General features: G+C 50.8%; 1 protein-coding gene across 6 annotated transcripts in view; it reads right to left on the reverse strand.

Annotated features, from left to right (window-relative positions):
- Positions 1–20597, reverse strand: part of P2ry6 (pyrimidinergic receptor P2Y6) — a 33553-nt gene continuing 12956 nt past the window's right edge. For 3 of the 6 annotated variants that reach the window (XM_048788102.1, XM_048788104.1, XM_048788101.1), the window contains exon 2: positions 1–1213. In XM_048788102.1, coding sequence (XP_048644059.1) covers positions 193–1179 — 987 coding nt within the window. In that variant the 5' untranslated portion in view covers positions 1180–1213 and the 3' untranslated portion in view covers positions 1–192. Of the gene's footprint in view, positions 1214–4976; positions 6926–7452; positions 8700–13560; positions 13675–20597 lie in introns of those variants that run through there. The other 3 variants (XM_048788100.1, XM_048788103.1, XM_015477454.2) reach the window with 3 other exon arrangements.

Raw genomic sequence — 20597 nt, forward strand, 5'->3', positions numbered from 1 at the left:
ACTGTCTATGACTGACTGGAAGCTTCTGGAGGCCCAGGCCTCTTGGTCTCTGTGACCACAGAGAGATCTGGGGTCTTCAAGGGGCTATCTGTGACTAGTTGAGTTACATTTTAACTCTCTGTGTGGTTTGGGGTTGGTGGAACTTCTGGTGTCCTGGCCACAGGCACGGCCCTGGGTTCCGCCTAGGAAGACTCAGCCACCCTGCCTCTGCCACTTGGCTGTGAGTTTCTGCATGAGTTCATGAGGCCGCCGGCGGAACTTGTGCAGGGTGAAGTAGAAGAGGATGGGATCCAGAACGCTGTTGGCACTGGCGAAGGGCCTTGTACCTTTGTAGGCAGCGGCGAAGGTCTCCAGGACAGGGCAGGAGACGCCGGAGGTAGAGCGCACCGCCAGGTAAGCCGTCTTGGTGATGTGGAAAGGCAGGAAGCTGATGGCAAAGGCAGCCGCGACCACCACAGCCATGCGGGCAGCCTTGCCACGCCGCTCCTGGGCCACGGGCCCTGCAGGGCCGTCCTGGCGGCACAGACGGCGGGCCAGGCAGCAGTAGCAGGCCAGCAGGGCTGCAAAGGGCAGCAGGAAACCGATGACCGTGAGGGCCATACCGTAAGGCATGTAGTGGGCCGCCAGGGCGGGTGGGCTCAGGTCATAGCAGACGGTGCGGTTCCGCTGGATGCCTGTGGCAGCAAAGATGGCAGTGGGTAGGCACTGGGCTGTCACCACCAGCCACACAGCTCCACACACCAGCCAGGCAGCCCGGCGGCCCCCCCGCTTGTGCCAAGGCGCTAGGGGGTGGCAGATGCCCAGGTATCGCTGGAAGCTGATGCAGGTGAGGAAGAGGATGCTGCCGTGCAGGTTGGCATAGAAGAGGAAGCGTACCAGGCGGCAAGCCAGGTCTCCAAAGGGCCAGTGGTCACCCTGGGCATAGTTATAGATGAGCAAGGGCAGGGAGCAGGCATACAGGAGGTCAGCCAGGGCCAGGTTCAAGGTGTACACAGCTGTGCGAGTCAGAGCCCGGCGGGACGTGCAGATCTGGGCAATGACACAGAGGTTGAGTGGCAGGCCTGCTACTAGTACCACTGAGTACACAGGTGGCAGCAGCAGCCGCTTGAAGTCCTCGCGGTAGACGCAGGTGGTGGGTGGCAAGCCCTGGGCCTGGATTGTGCCATTGTCCCACTCCATTTCTGCCCAGCTGGGCTTCCTACATTTGGAGAGGCTGGGGAAACAAAACACAGTTTGTCAGTGACATGCTCACCAACCACCAGTAGGCCTTGGCCCTCTCTGGGCCTCCATCTCTCTATCTGGACAATTAGAGCACTAACTTTGTCATCTGTTATACTTACCACCTCATTGAGGCCCCACATAGCTCTCACTTCAGGGAAACTTACTGTACAATGAAGCTCAAACCTGGGAGAAATCCAATTTACTTTTATTCTATAGTATTTATTTCCCATCAGCCTTCCTAGGGAACTTCTATTCATCCTTCAAAACCCTGGTCATGTGTCTCCTTCTTTGTTAGTAGAAGTTGATGAACATGGGTTTGAAACCCAGCTCTGCTGCTTACCTTGGGATAGTTATCTAACTTCTCTGAGTCTCAGTTTCCTCATCTGTGAAATGGGGGAAATGCTGCACTCACCTTTAAGTCCCTAAGTCATGCTATCTAGGGCTTCCCCTGAGCTCCCTAGGGTATGGAGATTGTGGTTATGGTGGATCTACCTGTCTCTCACAGACTGAGGAATTTCTGAGAAGTGCCAGGTTTGGTGCCTCTCTGTATCTTAGAGCCAGACCTGGGGTCCAGGGCAGAGAGGTTCCTGGTATCTTTTAGTTAACCCATTTGAATGATCCACACATCATGAGCTTCCTGAGGACAGCTCCAACTTCCTCAGTCTGAATTCCACCTTCCAAAAGCCATGTTCTTGGTTTGGTAGCAGCCTCCTCATCTGTAAAGTAGGGCAAGGAGGTGACCCAAGGCATCCCTAAGGTTTCTTTCCAATTGACTTGAGGATACCAAGGTAGGACTAGCAAAGGTGGACGCCACAGCGCCCCCTGGTGTCCTTAGTGAAAACCATTTTCCTGAAGACAACTGGTGAGGGATCAGTTTTATATAGATGGAAATCCAGAGGCAATGATGAGCAGGGACAACTCAAACTTAATTACTGAGTTAGAAGCAGAGCTATAGCCAGAACCAGACCACCTGATTCAGAGGAAGCAGCTTGGCATGGCCCACAGACATGGGATGTGGAAGTGATAAGGGCAGCTTCAGAAGCAGGCAGGCCTGGGTTCCGATGTTGGCTCCCAGATTGTCACACTGGACAGCTCAGGTCATGCCGCCTGCCTTTGCTGGCCTGAACAGTAAAATGTGTCATGGGCCTGAGATTCAGTAGGTGCTCAATAAATACCATGTCATTGCATCTTACATCTTGTCCCACCTCTTACTGGTTCAGGCTGGGTTTTGGGGAACTTAGCAGCCCAGCCCAAATTCCTTAAGGGGTTTCCTGTTGGAGTATGACTTCTGGAGCCTCCTGGATAATGACATTTCCATATCATTGATGTCTAGGGAGAGTTTACTACTTAAATCCAATGGATCTGGAAAGCAAAGCCTTTGAGATAATCCAGTCCTCACTCTGTTTAACAGATGAGAAAAACCGAGGCCCAGAAAAAATATGAAGTCCTGCAAAGGTACTCAAAGGGGATCCAGGGAACTGTCCTGCTCTTTGGGCAAATCTTTATGGCCCAGGAAAGGAATCAAGTCTGAGTATATGGATTCAGATTCCTACGTTCAAATCCCAGCCCTGCCACAAATAAGCTGCGTGGCCTTGGGCACATTACTTAACCTCTGTGCCTCAGTTTCCCCATCTGTAAAATGGGACATAGGGTACCTGCCTTATAAGGTTGTTGTGAGGATCGGTGCCTGGCACTGTGTTAGCCGTTTTTAATGTGACTATACCTGATAAATGAGCTTATGAGACTTTTAAAAAGTTATATTAGAGCAAATTTTTAAAATTTGATTTTAGTGAAATTATTTTACCCAAATTCTTGTGTGTGTGGGGGGGTACTGGAGATTCAATCCAATAGTACTCTACCTCTGAGCTACCTCCCAAGCCCTTTTTATTTATTATGATTTTTTTTTTTTAATATTTATTTTTTAGTTGTAGCTTATTTATTTATTTTTGTGTGGTGTTGGGGATCGAACTCAGGGCTTTGCCCATGCTAGACGGGCACTCTACTGCTGAGCCACAACCCCAGCCGCCCCCCCAGCCCTTTTTATTTTTATTTATTTATTAAAAAAACAGGTTTTCTTTTTTTTTTAGTTATACACAATACCTTTATTTTATTTATTTATTTTTATGTGGTGCTGAGGATTGAACCCAGGGTCTCAAACGTGCTAGGTGAGTGCTCTACCTGTGAGCCACAATCCCAGCCCGCTCTTTTTATTTTATTTTAAGACAGGGTCTTGCTAACTTGCCCAGGCTGACCTCAAACTTATGATTGTCTGGCTTCAGCCTCCCAAGTCCCTGGGATTACAGGCATATGTCACTGTGTTCAGCTATTTTACCCAAATCCTGAACAAAATGATGTTTAGATTCTCTGGTCTGCACTCCATCCCCCATATCACCTTTGGCTACCAAAGACTTTTGGTGGGTCTTCAGCCCGTATGCTTGGACTGCTCTGTGTCCAGCTGAGAGAATGTGGGTGTGTGGGGCAGGGACAGAGGAAGAAGCACAGAGTCCACCCGCCCCCAGAGTGGCCAGGAACCCAAGACGATTATGGGCAAGAGGAGGTTCATTTTTCATCTCTATGTTCATTCATCCAGGCCGTTCTTTGGTGCATGCATTCATTCTCCCATTTCCACCTGCTGGGCCTTTACTCACTGCCTGCTGAATGCGTGGAGGTGGCATAGTATATAGACATAGACAGGCGCAGAGCTCCAGTCTATATAGCTACAGATGTGCCAGTCTGAGGAAGACCAGTGGAAGCCACAGGGTGGAAAGGACTTCTCAGAGCTGAAGTTTGGAGCAAGCCCCTGGTGGCTGAGGAGGATTTCTGTGGGTGGAGAAGGGTATAAGGATACCCCAGGTGGGGAGTGAGGTGGGGAAGGCAGGGTCTGCGAGAACCGGTGTAGGTGGAAGGGAGATGTGTCCCTAACCTTCCTTTGGGAGGCCTGTCGCCATCAGACCCTGCCCTACAGAGAGCCCTCTGCCTCAGGTGGCTTGAGACTCCTGTTGGTTTCTGCCTCTCCTGCTCCCTGGTCCTCTGGGGACCTTCCTCTCCCTCTTGGAAGGAGTCAGGGGCTGTAGAGAGGGCCCAGGGAACTGTCCTGCTCTTTGGGCAAATCTTTCTGGCCCAGGAAAGAGGCCTGGTTCTGGCTCCCTATCAGAGCTTCACTCTATCTTCTGAGGGGTTGGGAGGGCTGAGCTGTCCTCCCTGTTCCTGGCAGGGGCTGCCTGAGGGAAGGCTTGCTTGGCCCCCACCTCTAGGTAGCAGCTGGACTTGGTCTTCATGTCTGTGGTCAACTCTTAGGCCCCAAGTCCTGGACCAGCTCTGACCCCTGCCCCACTAGCTGCCCATGGTGTGGGCTTTCAAAGAGTTGGCTCTGACCATATCCTTCCCAGCATCCTCTGCCCTCAGGGAAATACCCTTCCTCCCCAATCACACTGTTCCCAAGACATAGAGACAGCCACACAGCCACTGCCAGTCACAGAGCCAGACGCCCTCTCCGGCCTGCCCATCTTTGCCGTTCCCTTCGCACAGGTGCCATTCAGTCCATCTCCATTTGTCAGGATCCTCAGTGTTCACCAAGCTCCAGGCCCAATCCTGCTTCTTCCTTTTTTGATCCCCCAGCTGGGTGGAATCCTGTGGGCCTCTTTTAGGTCAGTGCTGGACCCAGCTTGCTGGCCTGAAGTTATAGCTCCTTGTCTCCAGCTACCCTCCATCCCACCCCCCACCAGCCCACGGCCCCAAAACGCAGTGACACTCACATGCAGCCTCCTGTCCCTGTGGTAGGTTGGTGGTCCCAAGCGTACTGGGGCCCAGGGAAGCCAGACGTGGGGCTCTCCACACGCAGACCTCAGTCGGGCTGTATCACCTCCAGTGGGTGGACAGCTTCCTCTGCTTCCTGGCAGGGCTGTCTCTGACTGAAATAGCCCTTGCAGGGGCCACCGCCTCCCTGCCGCCCCTCAGCCTGGCGGAAACTGGGCCTCGAGGGGCAAGGAGGCGGAGAAAGGTGTCCTTCCTGGAACCCCTCTTTCCTGGAAAGAGGGGGCTGAGGGGACTGGGCAGGCTAAGGGGAGACCAGAGGCCACCAGCCCCCACAGGCCCATCAGTTTCCTTTCTCCCAGCCCTTGCTGTAGTCTCACTTGTCAAATGGGTAGGTGGATGGTTAAAGTTCTTGGTCCCTCCTTAGCTGTAACACCAGAGCCACTGGGAATCCATGTTCATTTTCCCAGTCATTAGCTCCTGCATCCCCCCTTCCTTTCTTCATCATTCAATAGCTCATCCACCAGCAGCCCGTCTCCCCTTCCTTCTGTGAGCCAATCCACTCAACTACTGGCTTATGCTCATCCCTCTCTCCTCCTGTTTCCTTTTCTCCATAGGCATTTATTGAGCATCTATTGTATATCATCAGCTCCTCCCATGTCCCCTTCACAACCCCTTCACTGTCCCTTCCACAAAGCAGGCCCAGAGCTCAGGAGGCGTGTGTGTGGTGAGGAGAGAGGGGATGCCCCCAGGAACTCACCTAAGCAGGATTCTTCCAGCCTGGGCCAAGCCCTCCCAGCCCCTCCTTACCACCAAACCAGGCCTTGGAGCTGTTAGGACAACCAGAGAAAGAGAGGTGGCTCCTCACTGTCCCCAGAAAGCCAGATCCAGGCGCTGAGGCAGCATTTAAGGAGGGTGACCTGGAGGAAGTTGGCTTTGGTTTGTAGCATATATAGCAACTAGGTAGGGGGCAGGGAGGGAGTGCTATGCTGGGATCGGAGGCCTGGGCTCTTTCCCCACTTTGTCCCTATTCACAATCTTCCTTGGGACAAGCCCACCCCTTCCCTGAGCTGTCTCAGTAGACTGTGGTCACAGTGGCCACCAGAATATTGGGAGGATGATCGTTCAAAGGGAGTGAGGACTCACTTCAGTCTGTAAGACACTGAGGACACCTCTAAAACCAAAGAGCAATTGGGGCCCTGAGCTCACCCCAAACCTATTTTACAGGCAAGCAAGTTGAGGAACTGAGTTGGAGCTTAAAGTTTGGACCAAACTGAGAAAGTTCAGGTTTGAACTGCTGGTAAACACCTGGTCATGCACAAATTGAGCACTTACTGCTTATTCAGGAGGTCGCTGTCCAACCATGGACTTCCCTGTATGATTTGAACGGTGCTGGGGACCAGGAGAACAGGTAGCTTGGGCTACTTACCACCCAGTAGCAGATCCCCCAGGATGACCTCCCATGGATACCCCCACCAGGGCAGGTCACTATCTGTACAGCTCTGAGGGATTCCTAGGGGGTGTCAGTCCCAGGGCAGGACTTGGGTTGGAACATCTGAATATTTTGGTTCCTACCACTGGGGCAGGTGTCTTCTTGCAGTGAGGGCCTGCGGCCATGAGATGGCGCCAGTGGACAGTCCGGGATGGTCAGCACACAGCAGGAACTGCCCCTCTGGGACTGGCACTGAGCCACCTTAGGACTGGGTGCCTAGCCTCAGTTCCTCTGACCCACTTCTCTGTCCTTTCTACTACTTATCCTTCCATACAAGTTCAAGTTCTCAGACCTTCACTCTGATCAATATGGCTCATAGGAGCCTTGGGGACATTGGTAGTGGTGACAGGGCTGGTGCCAAATCCTGCCTTTTTGAGGTACAGGCCCCAAGAGTGCTGCTGTCTCCACTCTAGGCACATCCTCAGCAGAAACACTGAAGCCCTTCACCCCACAGGAGGACAACCTCTGCTGATTTCCTTTTCTTGGCTCAGGTGACAACCACGAGGTCAATTCTGCAGCAGAAGCAGCTGAGTTTGGACCCAAGGAAGAACTGACAAGGCCAAAGCTCTTTCAGCTACTTAGATTCAATGGTCTCAGGATGCCCTTCTGATGACCCCACACCTGTCCCGCCTCTAAGGCCTTTGTGTCTGAATGGATGAGGGGCCAGTCAACCAGAAGCCCAAAGCCTGAGTCACCGCCCGCCAGCCAGTTGAGGCAGAAAGCGGCCAGACACAGATGGGCCTGGGAAGCTTCCCGACCTTGGCCGGCCTGCCTGCTGGGAAACCAAGCCCCGGGAACTCCCTTGCTGAGCCCCTGGTGCATGAGATTAGTAGCAAGGGCACAGGATGACAGGGGTCAAGACCCAGCTTCCTTCCCCTGAGGAGTCAGATGGGCTGGGATCCACCAACAACTTGCTGCATGACCTGGGGTCAGCCACTACCCTCTCTGACTCTGGGCTAATAAACAGGGCTAGTTATGGCAACTACCTTGCTGGGTCATGATGCCCTCCGTGCTCCAGGTATCAACCCAGTCTTGACCCTGGACAACATCTGACCTGGGGCAGAGGTGCTGCAAAGCCCACCTCAGGCCAACCCGAGGCCATGCCTCCTTGGGAGCCAGATGACAGTGGATGGCATCCCCAGCTGGAGAGCTCTGGTCCTACATGTGGTATCAGACTGACTGCAGAGACAGGCAAACTTGGCAGCGGGGCACAGGGAGGGGAGGGCACTTGCTTTCTCTTCTCCTTTTCCACTTCCCTTTCTTCTCTCCTGCTCCACAGGAATTAAAATTGGAACTGAAACCTCCATTTTGAGAGCAAGGAAAGGGAAGCAGCAGTTTTGGGGACTTGGGGGTTGGGAATACTTCCGTTGGTTTCTTTCTGAACAAAGAAGGAACTTGCATCTTCTGAGCCCCTAGTTGCCAGGTGCTGGCGCTCCCAGGGTCCCCACCTGCCCCGAGACACAGGGCTTTATGGAGCATGGGCAACGTGCCAAGCTCTGTGCAAAACCCTCACTGGTGACTGGCCCACCAATCTTCATGATTACTGTCCCCGCTTGGCACATGAGGAAACTGAGGCGTGGCAAAGTTAGCAAGAGTTTCTCTCTGGCTGAAGGAGGTTGGGGATGCTGGCAGCCCTAGTGGACACAGAGCTGAGAGGTTGCAGGGAGGGTGAGGCTGAGGAGCTTGGGAGAGAGCAGAAGGCCAGAAAGCAACCAGGCAGGGCAGGTGGGGAGCGCAGGAGGAGCTCTGGGTCCTGCTTTCCTGCCCCCTGGGGGCCACAGCACCCCTCAGGGCCTTCCTATAAACCCTGGTCCTGGATCCAGTGTGGCGGGCAGGCTGTGGGCCTTGCTTGTACCCTGGGCTCTGCCCACTCCCTGTGGAGGGGGCCGCTTGGAGTCAGAGGAGGCTGCTTGGCTGTGAGAAGTTGGCTGCTGCAGCCTCCCCAGTGCCTTCAGAACCTGCCCATCCTCCCAGATAACCGGGCTCCATCCGGGAAGAGATGGCTGCAGTCCAGCACGTGGCCTGCCCTGCAGTCACTCACTGCTGGGTTCCTGTGCAGATTCTCCCCACCAGACCCTCTTTCATGATGAAGCCCCGCCCCTGCTTTGCCTTTGGGGGATCCTCTCCTTCTCAGAGTCTGGAGGATCTTGGAGAGGTGGGTCTGCAAGTGGGCTCCTCAGGCCCTGTGGCCACCTTGGGGATGGGAAGGCCTGTGGGAGACCAACCTTGCACGTGACTGAGTCACACTCCCCAGCTGGGTGCTGAGGCGCTCAGCCACAGAAATGTGGCAGAGCTTTCCCCACCCTTCATGGGTTCGAGGGTTGGTGTCTCGTGCATGGGTGTATCTTGCTACAGCCCCATGGGTGAAGCTATGCTCACCCGATCCTTTGTAATATAACCCCTTGCCCTGTTTAGGATAGAATCTTCCATGGAAATGCCTTGTGTGTGTCCCCTTCTCTTGCTGTGTCCTTGGGTGTGGCCTACCCAGGTGTCAGTCAACCTGCTGACAGTGGACATCATGAAGATAGACTCAGCCCCTTGAAACCTGACCCCTTGCCTCATTTGAATAGCTTCTCCTCAATAAAAGGGGTCAGCGAGTGCTCTCGCTCTCTCTCTTTCTGCGAACCCTTAAGGTCAGAGGAGCCGTCACAGTGACCCCAAAGAAAAAGCTACTTGTGTCTTTTGTGTGGTTATTTTGTGCAGCCCATTTAGCCAGTTTACCTGGAGTGACCCCTGAGCCTTTTAGTTGCGAGAACAGAAACCCAGCAAAGGCCACCTTCCCTGGGTGCTTGGGAATCAGTTCTGGGGCGTTTGCTGGAAGATTGGGAAGGAGACAAGTTTGCCACTGGGTTTGCAAAGCTGGCAGGAAGTGAATCTAGATCTGCTATCGCCAGTTGACTCTGTGCCAGGCACTGTCCTAGGCACCAGAGACTCACCACCAGGGAGACCATCCAAAAATAAAGCCACAGGGAGGCAGAGTGAAGAGATGGGAACACATGGGCTCCTGAGAACATCATGGAGCACCTGGTTCCCACTACACCCGAAACTTTAACTGCCACAGAATTTTTTGGTGGTATGTCTGATAAATTCACTTTTTGTCTCAGTTCATTGGACCTAGAATTCTGTCACTTGAAATCAGGTGTCCTGCCTGTGGAACTGTGCCCCATGCCTCCCCCTCCTCTTTCCACAGACCCCTGCCCACAGTTTTGGTCCCCAAACACCAGTGTTCCTGCATGGGAGGTGAGAACCTACCACGTATCTGAAGGCCACCAGAAGAGGGCAGGAGGGGACAGAGGGTCTGCCAGATTGAGACTGATTATCACAGGGGCAGCCAGGGAAGCTCCCCCACCCCCAGCTCATTTCCCATGAGTAAGAGCTGTGTCATTCTCAGTGGCTCCTGGGAGGGAAAATGGGAAGCCAGGAGCCTGGGCACCATCCTAGATTTATCACCCACTTGCTGTGCAACCTGGGAAGGTCACTTCACCTTCCTGAGTCTCATTTTTCTAAGCTACTTGCTGCTAGCTTCTTAGCTACTCAGTAGGTGCCAGGTACTGCGCTGGGTGCATTTGCTCCAGGGTCTCACTTGCTCTTTTATAAGTGCCTGGGTGGTGGTTGGTTTTGCTCCCATTTCTCAGATGAGGAGACAGGCTCAGAGAAGGCTGGTGACTCGCCCAAGGTGGCATGGCGAGTCACTGGCGAGCATGGAAGACAATACAGATCTGAACAATGATAAAATCTGTTTTCAGGAAAGAGGTGACTTTTCCCTACAGGAAAACTGAAACCAGAGAGATTAGGAACATGCCAAATCACACAGTAGACGCACCATGACACCTGCCCCTCAGGAACAGAGGAGCTTGGGACAGGAAAAGAAACAGGAGTCAGGGCAGAGAAGCCAGACCAAGGGTCAATATCAGACAGACTCCCTCCTTCTATAGCTTGGTCAGGAACTGGGGACAAGATCTGCTTTGCCTTTAGGGCCCCAAAGACCATCAAGGAGTCCAGCTACCAAGAAGCACAGGGAAACATGGCATGAGTGAATCCCGTCAGTAAAGATGAGAACAGGGCTCTGTCCTTGGTGCTGCCTTGTTCAATAAATTAAAAAATATATATTTGTTTTGACTGATGACAGAGAAAATTTGTCGGGAGGAGTAAAGGAAAGGCCTACAGGAATAGCATCTCTGAGCCTGCCTGGGCCCCCCAGGCCTGACCTCAAGAAGGGCAGACCGCCAACACTGCCGAGTAGTTATGGGTTATGATTCCGCCCATTTCACAGACACTGAGGCCCCAAAGCAGACAGTCTGTGCACAACTCCAGTCAGCATGCAAGGAGCCTCAGGGAGCCCAGCCTCCTCCCCAAAGGCAGCTCCCTATCTTGGCTGCTGCTCTGATGGCTCCCAAGCACCTCCAAGGCCTGAGCCCACCTGGTGGAGATAAGATATACCACTGGCCCCTGAGTCCAGGGGTCAATGACAAGGGGGGTTCTGAGTTCTGGACTCTCAGAACTGGAGAAGCCTTAAGATCATCTGACTCAGAGTTCTTTTACCTCCTACCCAAGAGGAGGAACCCCTGGGAAACCTCCCTGACAGGGCTTGTCTGCCTCCTTCTTGTATATTTCCCATGACAGGGAGCTCACTCCTCTCCCAGGCTGCTGCATTCCATCAGGAGAGAGCTCCCTGGGAGAAGTGCCTCATCACACCAAGCCCTGAGACAGGCAGCTCCTACCCTGGAAGTGTGGTGGCATGTGGAATGTGAAGAGCAGAGACCTCCTTTACAGTTCCTCATTCCAATGACACCTTTCTCCGCAAGGCTTTCCCCAGCACCTAGCTGACATTGCAACTTCCTGCCCCACACATGTACCTGTGGATTCCTGCTCCCCTTCCCTGCTCTGTTCTTCTCTCTAGCTAGTGTTCACCCTCTTGTAACACTATTCTACTTGCTCGCTTACTGGCTCTCTCCCTCTACCAGAATGGAAGCTCCACCAGGTTTTTCACATTTGTTCACGGCTGCATCTCCAGTGCCTGGCACATAAGTAGGTGCTCAATAAATATTTTGGGGGCATGGATTTCCAGGGGTGGCTCAAGAAGGTCTACACAGAGAGGACTTAGGGGAAGAAACCTCACTTGGGCATGTAGGGGACTCGGCTGGAGGCTACTTATACAGTAAGCTGTGGTTTGTACTTACAGCACATATTTATTAGGGACTGGGAGAAGATAGAGAAGAAATGTAGGGAGAGAAGGCCCTTAAGCCACCCCTGGGGCTGCTTCTACCTGGTGGTGTATGAGATTGAGGCTGTGAGCAATCCAACCGAGGGGGTAAACAGGGCGAGTAGGTGGGGCTGTGTTGCAGACCTTCCTTCCTGCCCTGTCTGAAGTCTTCTCTAGATGTTGCACCACCTCTCAGAGCCCACACTAGCCCCAACTGGCTTTCCTAAGAGTCTCTCAGCCTTCCAACCTGCTCACACACTCTCTCTATACTGGGTCTCTGATCTAGTATCCCCCACCCCACCTGGTCCAGCATCCTGTCCTCCCTCCCATTCCTTGCGAGTCTAGACCTCTACCCCAAAACCCAGGATTCTGATGAATACAGCCGGTCAATTTGTACTCCTCATGCCTGGCCCATCAGACTGCCCCTCACTCCCTCCTCTCTCTTCTAAGTCTGGGTCCTATCTTGTCAGCCTTACACCCTCAACTTTTTCACTGTAAAGAAGGCCCTTTCAAGCTGGGTGCAGTAGCGCAAGCCTATAATCCCAGCAGCTTGGGAGGCTGAGGCAGGAGGATCAGGAGTTCAAAGCCATCCTCAGCAATTTAGCAAGGCCCTAGGCAACTCAGTGAGATCCTGCCTCTAAATAAAATACAAAATAGGGATAGGGATGTGGGTCAGTTGTCAAGTGCCCCTGAGTTCAATCCCTGGTACACCCCCCCCAAAAAAAGAGGGCCCTTTCAAAGGAATTGTCTACAACTTCCTGCCACCTAATAAAGCCTCTCTGCTCCCTTCTCTCCTCAGGCCCCCAGAGCCAGACAGCTCCTCTAGCCCCTCTTCATCAGTACACCACATCTGTGGCTCCTTCCCTTCAGCCCACTCTCTCCTCTCAGAAAACCCCTTCTCACATGCCTCTCCAGCTGCATCTCTTCCTCCCCTCACATCACACTTCCTCTCTGACCCCACTTCCCACACCCCTGGGTTCAAGCACAGGGCAGGGTGGAAGTCCTCAGGTCCAGCTCCAGGAAGAGCAGTGGGCACCCTGTTTCCTAGGTGAAGCTGGTGAAATGGGATGGAGGAGCCAGCCACCAACTGAGCTCCATTCCGAGGACATCTCCTAAGGGATCTGACATAACAGGCCTGGGGGGGAATGCGTCTTTGCAGGTGACTGTGGGCTTGACATCTAGGCACCACTGGAGGCTGGTGCAGGGCTGGGGGAGGGGAGCTGCCTCTGTGGCTTCCAGGAAAGGGTCTGGACCCTGCCCAGAAGGTGGGTGGGGCACAGGGTGGCAAGTGGCGCCTCCAGAACATCTGTTTGGGGGGTTATAGAGAGCGCAGGTGGTAGACTGGCTGGAGATGATTCCGTTGCATAGCTCATGACATTGGTTCATTGGTTTGAGAAGGCATCAGTGGTCTTTATCACAGGACAGGAGGAACTGATGATGGAGCAGGGGAAGGTGGCAGAGGGTGGCAGGTGAGAGCTGCCCCTGCACCTCTGGGGGATACAAAATGTGGCTATCCCCTCCTGGTACAGGTTTCTCTTCAGAGCTCCCTGGAAAACCCAGAAGTCTTCAGCCAGAACTGGATCAAACACCCGTTCCTGGTATTTCTACCCCTCTGCCACCCATCACTGCTTTCTCTGCAAAGCTTGGTACCCAACAGACCTGGTCCTGTCCTGCTTGTTCAGCTTATGGGCAGTGACTTTCTCTCTCTCTGAGCCTCAGAGTCTTTAATTATAAAAAATTAAGAATAATTGCAGCATTGTTGGAGTCTCAAATGAAATAATGGAACTGAAGAGCCCGGCATCTGGTATACAGTAAGTTGTCACTGAGCGGAGCTCCTAGTCTTGCTCATCATTATATGACCAAGCAGCCAACCTCACAAGAAACGACCTACCTTGCAACTTCACTCATTCATTCATTCGATGAACATTTACTGGATGTCTTAAAGTGTGCTAGGACTTCTAAACCTGGGGATCTCTAGGAAGGCAGAGGAGGCTTCAACCGCTTCCTGGAATAGAAAGGAAGGCCTTCTGGAAGAGGAGATTCTTCAGTGGAGTGTAGACAAGGAAAGGGAAGTTGTTCCAGGTGGAGACCCACTAGAGATGTGGGTACAGGGTATCTGGGAGTGTTTGTTTGCAGGTGCGAAGGGGCCCAGCAGAAGGAGAAGCTGGAGGTCATAAGAGCCAGGTCCCAACAGGCCTCGAAGTGCCAGGCTACACATTTGGTCTCTCTTTTTTTTTTTTAAAGAGAGAGAGAGAGAGAAAATTTTTAAAATATTTATTTATTTTTTTTTTTAGTTTTCGGCGGACACAACATCTTTGTTTGTATGTGGTGCTGAGGATCGAACCCGGGTCGCACACATGCCAGGCGAGCGCGCTACTGCTTGAGCCACATCCCCAGCCCCACATTTGGTCTCTTTATTGTAGGTGCCAGCTACAGAGAGCCCTCATTGGCTTCTTTTTTTTTTTTTTGTACCATGGATTGAACTCAGGGGCACTGAACTACTGAACCACATCCCCAGCCCTATTTTGTATTTTATTTAGAGACAGAGTCTCACTGAGTTGCTTTGTGCCTCACTTTTGTTGAGGCTGGCTTTGAACTCACCATCCTCCTGCCTCAGCCTCCTGAGCGGCTGGGATTACAGGTGTGCACCACTGACCCTGGCTCCTCAATGGCTTCTCAAGCAGGCCAGAGTCATTAACTTTGAGATTTAGGAGGTCCCTTAAATTGGATGGAGGATGGATTGGTTGTGTTTAAAGTCTAGACCAGAGAAAATAGGGTCCAAAGTGGGACCCTGGGTATGGACAGGGAGGCATCAGGGACTGGCCAGAGATAGGAGTAAATCAGGGACCTTGAAAATGAGGCTCACAGCAGGCTTCCACCCCTCCACGAGCCTTGACAACCAGAGTGCTAGAAAGACAGAATAGTAAGGAGCGTCAGAGACGCCCTACTCCAGTCCTGTGGTCACATATGGGAAGCTGAGGCGGGAAGCAGGCAAGAGGACACTGTAACCCTGCAGTGAACCTGTGGGGATCCTCCCAGCTCTGTGTTCCAGCCCCAAGCCTGCTGCTCCTGGCTAGCACTTCGTTCCAGGGAAATCAAGGCACAGTTTAGGTAAGTGGAGACTTGCCTCACCTTCCAGGACCACGGAGGCCCTCCTCTCTTGGACTGGGCAGGGGAGCCCTTAGAGATTGAGGAGTCCTCTCATCTCCTTCATACCCATTCTGTAGTAGAGGAAACAAGAGGCATTTGGCCCTGGGACAGCACAGTCCTCTGGACACTGGAGTGTGTGTTGGGCATGGGACAGTACCTGGCTCCTAGCCCCAGCCTTGCCCCTGGATCCTGAGGGCACTCAGCTGGTGGAGAGAGGAGTACCCACAGCACCAGTGTCTTCCTCTGCCTGGCTCTTGTGTCCTACACCATTCCCAAGGGTCACTTCCCTTCTATCCCAGCCTGTGTCTCTGCAAGGCATGGCTGACAGGGACAAAACAGGAAGGAGCCATGTGCCATCTGTTCCAGAGCACTGTGGATCTGGGCTAGACCTCTTCTTGGGTGGAGGAACCCGAGCCCCTCCCTGCCCCAAGAAGCCAGATGCACCATCAGCAGAGCTCAGCCAGGCTGCGCCCTGTTCTTAGCCCTACCAGGTCTCCCATGGGGTGGAGTCCCAGCTCTGGTCCTTGAACTTGCAGCCTCCATCAGGCCCCTGAGAGTCTGGCTTTGTGCTTGATCTGGACCCTAGCAGGGGTAGTGATAGGTTGAAAGGGGGTGTGGGATGACAGGGTAGATACAGCTACTGGTGAAAATGGCCAGGTCAGGTGCCTGCTGTGTCCAATCCCATCTGCAGAGGCCAGTGGGCCAGGCCTGTTCCTTGCCCTTTCCCTTGCTGCAGACCTGAGGGCCCCCATCACATCAGTCACCAGGACCTGTTTGTGCTCCATTCTGTCATTTGTCATCCATCTCCTTTCTACAGCCAGAGGGACATTTGCTCAACAAAAATTTGATCTTTTCACTCCTCTTCCCAAGCCCTTTATAGCTTCCCAGTTCCTGAGAAGAGAGGCAGACTGTGGCTTCTCGGTTCTCAGCACTTGCTCTGCCCCTTGCACGTGATGGGTCAAGCCCTGATCTACTTTCTGTTCCTGGGACCAGCTGTGCTCTCCTTTGCTCCCTGGTCAGTGCTCTGTCAGTCTCTGGCCTTCCCTCTTCCGCCATCTGCAGCTGGAAAATTCCCACTGAAACCTCAGAGACTGAGGTTGACAACAAGGTCCACCCCCAGGAGCTCAGTGTGGACAGGGGACATATATCTGTGCCCTGTAACGTGAGGCAGACATCAGTGCCTGAGTCATGCAGGAGCCCAGGCAGGGAAGGCTCACTGAGGGGGCAGGAATAAATGGCCAAGTGAACATGCGGCAAAGGGCACTTCAGGTAGAGGGAACAGGGAGGGCAGAGGTTGAATGAGGCCCTTGAGGGTGGCAAGCAGGGCTGGAGCTGTCAGTATACCAGTTCAGCCTGTCCTGGTCTCAGTCTCCTACCAGCCACAGGGCTGCCTCCTTCAGGAAGTCTGCAGGGAACAACTAGGAGTCCTTCTCCTTCTCCCAGGCCTCGCTGACAAGCCTAAGGTGAGGGACGCCCTTTCAAGCAGACCTCCCAACCCTGGCTGCCCATCAGATTCCCAGATTCTTTGGGGGGAGGAATGGTTGACTGTTCAGCACCTCTTTCTATGGGGAGCCTCCTGCCCTATTCAGTGCTGATCTTTTTCATTCAAGGTGGACACCTGACCCAGAGCCAACAGGGACAACCAATTAGAGTTGCCTCAGCAATCTAGGTGGAGCCAGCATGAAAGCTTCCCTCTCTCTTTTCTCCTGGATTATCAACGGTGAGGACCATGGTACTGCTGGAAAGAACTGAAGTGAGAATGTAGGAACCCAGCAAAAAGTCAGGAGAAAGGATACTGCTAAGGTTTGGATATGAGCTGTCCCCCAGAAGCTTATGTGAGACGATGGAACAAGGTTCAGAAATAAATGATTATAAGAGCTGTAACCCAATCAGTGGATTAATCTATTTGATTAATAATCTGAAAGGATTATTGAACTGGGTGGTAACTCTTGGCATCTGGGGAATAAATGAAGTAGGTCACAGGAGGGGCATGCTTTGGGGGCTTATATTTTATCCCTGGAGCCTTACTCTCTTTCCCTCTGCTTCCTGGCTGCACTCAACCGAGTAGCCTTGCCCTGCCAGGACCTCCGCCATGATTCTTGGCCTCACCTTGGGTCCAGAGCAATGAACAGGGGCTGAACCTCTGAAACTTTGAGCCTCAAATAATTTTTTCTCCTCTAAGTAGTTCTGGTTATGTACTTTGATTATAGTGATGAAAATATGACTAACAAAAAATACAAAAAATAGAATGCTGATAGAATCACTGTAACTGCTGGATCTAGCCATGTCAGATCTAGGTCTACCTTGGACTCTTTATTTACATGAATTTTTTTCTTGCCCAAGTTAATTACATTTGACACTTGCAATCAAAACAGCCCCGAACACTTTGATACCAAAAGCACAGGTAACAAAAACAACAAAATAGATACATGGCATCTCATCAAAATTCAGAACTTTTGAGCATCAAAGTGCATCATCAACAGAGTGAAGAGGCAGTCCACAGAATGGGAGAAAATATTTGAAAATCATATGTCTGATAAAGGGCTAATATCCAGAATATATAAAGAATTCCTGCAACTTGATGCAAGCAACAAAAATCAACCCAATTCAAACATCAACAAAGGACTTGAACAGATGTTTCTCCAAGAGGATATGCAAATGGCCAATAAAGACGCAAAGATGCTCAACATCACCATTAAGGAAATGAAAATTAAAACCTGGAGCCACCACATCACACCCATTAGGATGGCTAGTATGAAAACAAAACCCCTAAAACAAGAAGTAAAAAATGTGGGTGAGCAGATGGAGAAATTGGAACCCTTTGCATTACTGACCTGACGGTCAAATGATATAGCAGCTGTGAAAAACAGTATGACCGTTTCTCAATAAATAAATAAATAGACAAACAAACATAGAATTAACATACCATCCCACAATTCCACTCTTAGAATTCCAACCAAAAGAACTGAAAGCAGGGACTCAAACAACCATTTCTACAGCAAGGATCACAGCAGCACTATTCACAATAGCCAAAAATCAACCCAATGCCCATTGACACTGATAAACAAAATGTGCTATATACACACAACATATTATTATGCAGCCTTAAAAAGCAATGAAATTCTGATAATGTGCCATAACATGGATGAACCTTGAAAATAATATGCCAAGTAAAATAATCCATATGGAAAGGGGCAAATATTGTATGATTCCACTTATATAAGATGCCTAGAGTGGACCAGGTTATAGAGACAAAAAGTAGAATAGTGGATTCCAGGAGCTGGGAGGAGACGGGGAAAGAGGAGCTGCTGTTTACTGGGTACAGAGTCTTGGTACTAGAGCTAAGTACCTAAAGAACTGGTTTCTCTTTTTCTTTTTTGGTACCAGGGATTGAACCCAAGACTTCTTAACCACTGAGCCACATCCCCACCCCTTTTTATTATTATTTTTATTTAGAAACAGGGTTTTGCTAAGTTGTTGAGGCTGGCTTTGAACTCGTGATCCTCCTGCCTCAGCCTTCCGAGCCACTGGGATTACAGGCGTGTGCCACAACACCTGGCTTTAATTCACATTTAACAAGTTGGGAAACTGAGACTCAGTGTCCAATAATACACAATGTCATATAGCTGATAGAAACAGGTAGGATCCAAACCCAGGACTCTCCCATTCCAAGGGGAGCTTGCTCCCTAAAAGATGTCCTAAAAGGCCTCTGAAATACATACAATAAAATGGCAAAAATATCTATAACACACAAAAAGGAATGGTTAGGGAAATGCAAGTCGACGGACGCTATACTATTAATTTAGACCCACTAGGATGGCTGTCATGAAAAAGATATACAAAGAAGAGAGTTGGGAAGGACATGGAGAAATCAGAAATTTCACGCACTGCTGTTGAGTCTAAGATGGCTCAGACACTCTGGAAACCAGTCTGGAGGCTCCTCAACAAGTTAAACATGGAACGCCTGTAGGACCCTGTAGTTCCACGCCTAGTATATACCCAAGGAAACTGAAAACATATATCTACCCAAAAACTTGAACATAGATACTGGCATTATTAATAACAGCCAAAAATTGATGGACAATCTAAATGTCCATCAATTGATGAACAGGTAAACAAAACATGGCATGCCCATACAATGGAATATCACTCAGCTACGAAAATGAAATTCTGATCCATGCCATGTGAATGAACCCTGAAGTCACTATGTTGAGTGAAATAGGCCAGACACCCCAAAGTATATATTGTTTGATTTCATTTACATGAAATTTCCAGAATAGGCACATTCATAAGAAAAGAAGATTAGTAGTTTCTGTGGCAGATGGGTGGGAAGAGAAAAGGGATGGGGAGTAACTGCTAAGAGGCACAGGGTTTCTTTTCGTGGTATGAAAATATTATGAAATTAGATAGTGATGATGAATGCACGATCTTGTGAATTTCCACAGGACAATGTGAATATATTAAAATCTACTGAATTGCATACTTTGAAATGTTAAGTGTTATGGAATGTGAATTACATCTTGATGTTTTTAGAACCAGGATCAGGGATTTAGAAATTACACAGAAGCTTCAGTCTAATGTTGATCCTAAGGTAGGTGATCAGGGAATTTTGACTGAGTTTCCTGGCAGCTGGAATGAAAAGGGAGAAGCAGCCTCCAAGAGGAGGAGTGTTGTTCTTTAGAAAACCAGCTCTTGTGGGGTGTGGTGGTGCGCACCTGTAATCCCAGGGGCTTGGGAGGCTGAGGCAGGAGGATCATGATTTCAAAGCCAGCCTCAGCAAAAGCGAGGCACTAAGCAACTCAGGGAGACCTTGTCTCTAAATAAAATACAAAATAGGGCTGGGGATGTGGCTCGGTGGTCCAGTGCCCCTGAGTTCAAACCCTGATGCAAAAAAAAAAAAAAAAGTGAATTACAGTATTAACTCAGTTAAATATTTAATAAAACCTGATGTGGATATTATGGCCTACAGCAAATCCTCAATGAATCTCACCAATGAATCCAAGAGTTGGGAGGGGAGATCTTCTGCTTGGTCTGGAAGCCTAGGGCTGTTGTTTCATTTTCAATCTATTTTCTGATTTACTCCTGCACATTAAAAAAAAAAAAAAAAAAACAGAGGCACTAACCTCTCTTGCGCTCCTCCCCATGTTAGGGAGGCATGTCTACCTCAGGAGCTTGGCCAGAACCAAGACAAGGACATGAGATGAGACACCGTGCACCATAATATCAAGTACTGGCGATTCTTCAGGGTTGATTCTAACATCTTACAAATCTTGTCTCTTGCTTCAACCATCAGACAAACTGTTGCCTAAGGGAATTTCTCCATGGCACCGAGGGAGGTGAATAAAGACTTCCTAAGATATACAGATAATGTTATATGCTTCTTATTTTATCTATTCCACAAACTGCTCAGGTGGGTTCTATTACCCCATTTTACATATGGGTAAATTGAGATTCCAAGAGGTCCAGTAACTTGTCTGAGATCCCACAGTCAGCAAATGCTGGTGCTTGGATTCAAACCCAGCTTGGATTTTGAAGTCTGATTTCTTTCCCCTGGCCAGAGTCTGTCCCTGTCATGTCCTGATCCCCCAACAGAAGGCACAAGGCACTCCAGAACTGCGGGCCCATCTGAGTGGCTGCTTCCCTTTCCTCTGGCATGACACAGATTCTTTTCCTTATTCTGAGCTGAGATCTGCCTCCTGGTGCCACTGAACAGTCTCACTCCATTGAGGCCATGAAAACAAGTTCTGCCCTGGGAGTCAGGGGGCCTGACTCTGCCTC

Source organism: Marmota marmota, unplaced genomic scaffold (assembly GCF_001458135.2).
Source record: "Marmota marmota marmota unplaced genomic scaffold, marMar, whole genome shotgun sequence".
Taxonomy (NCBI): Eukaryota; Metazoa; Chordata; class Mammalia; order Rodentia; family Sciuridae; genus Marmota; species Marmota marmota.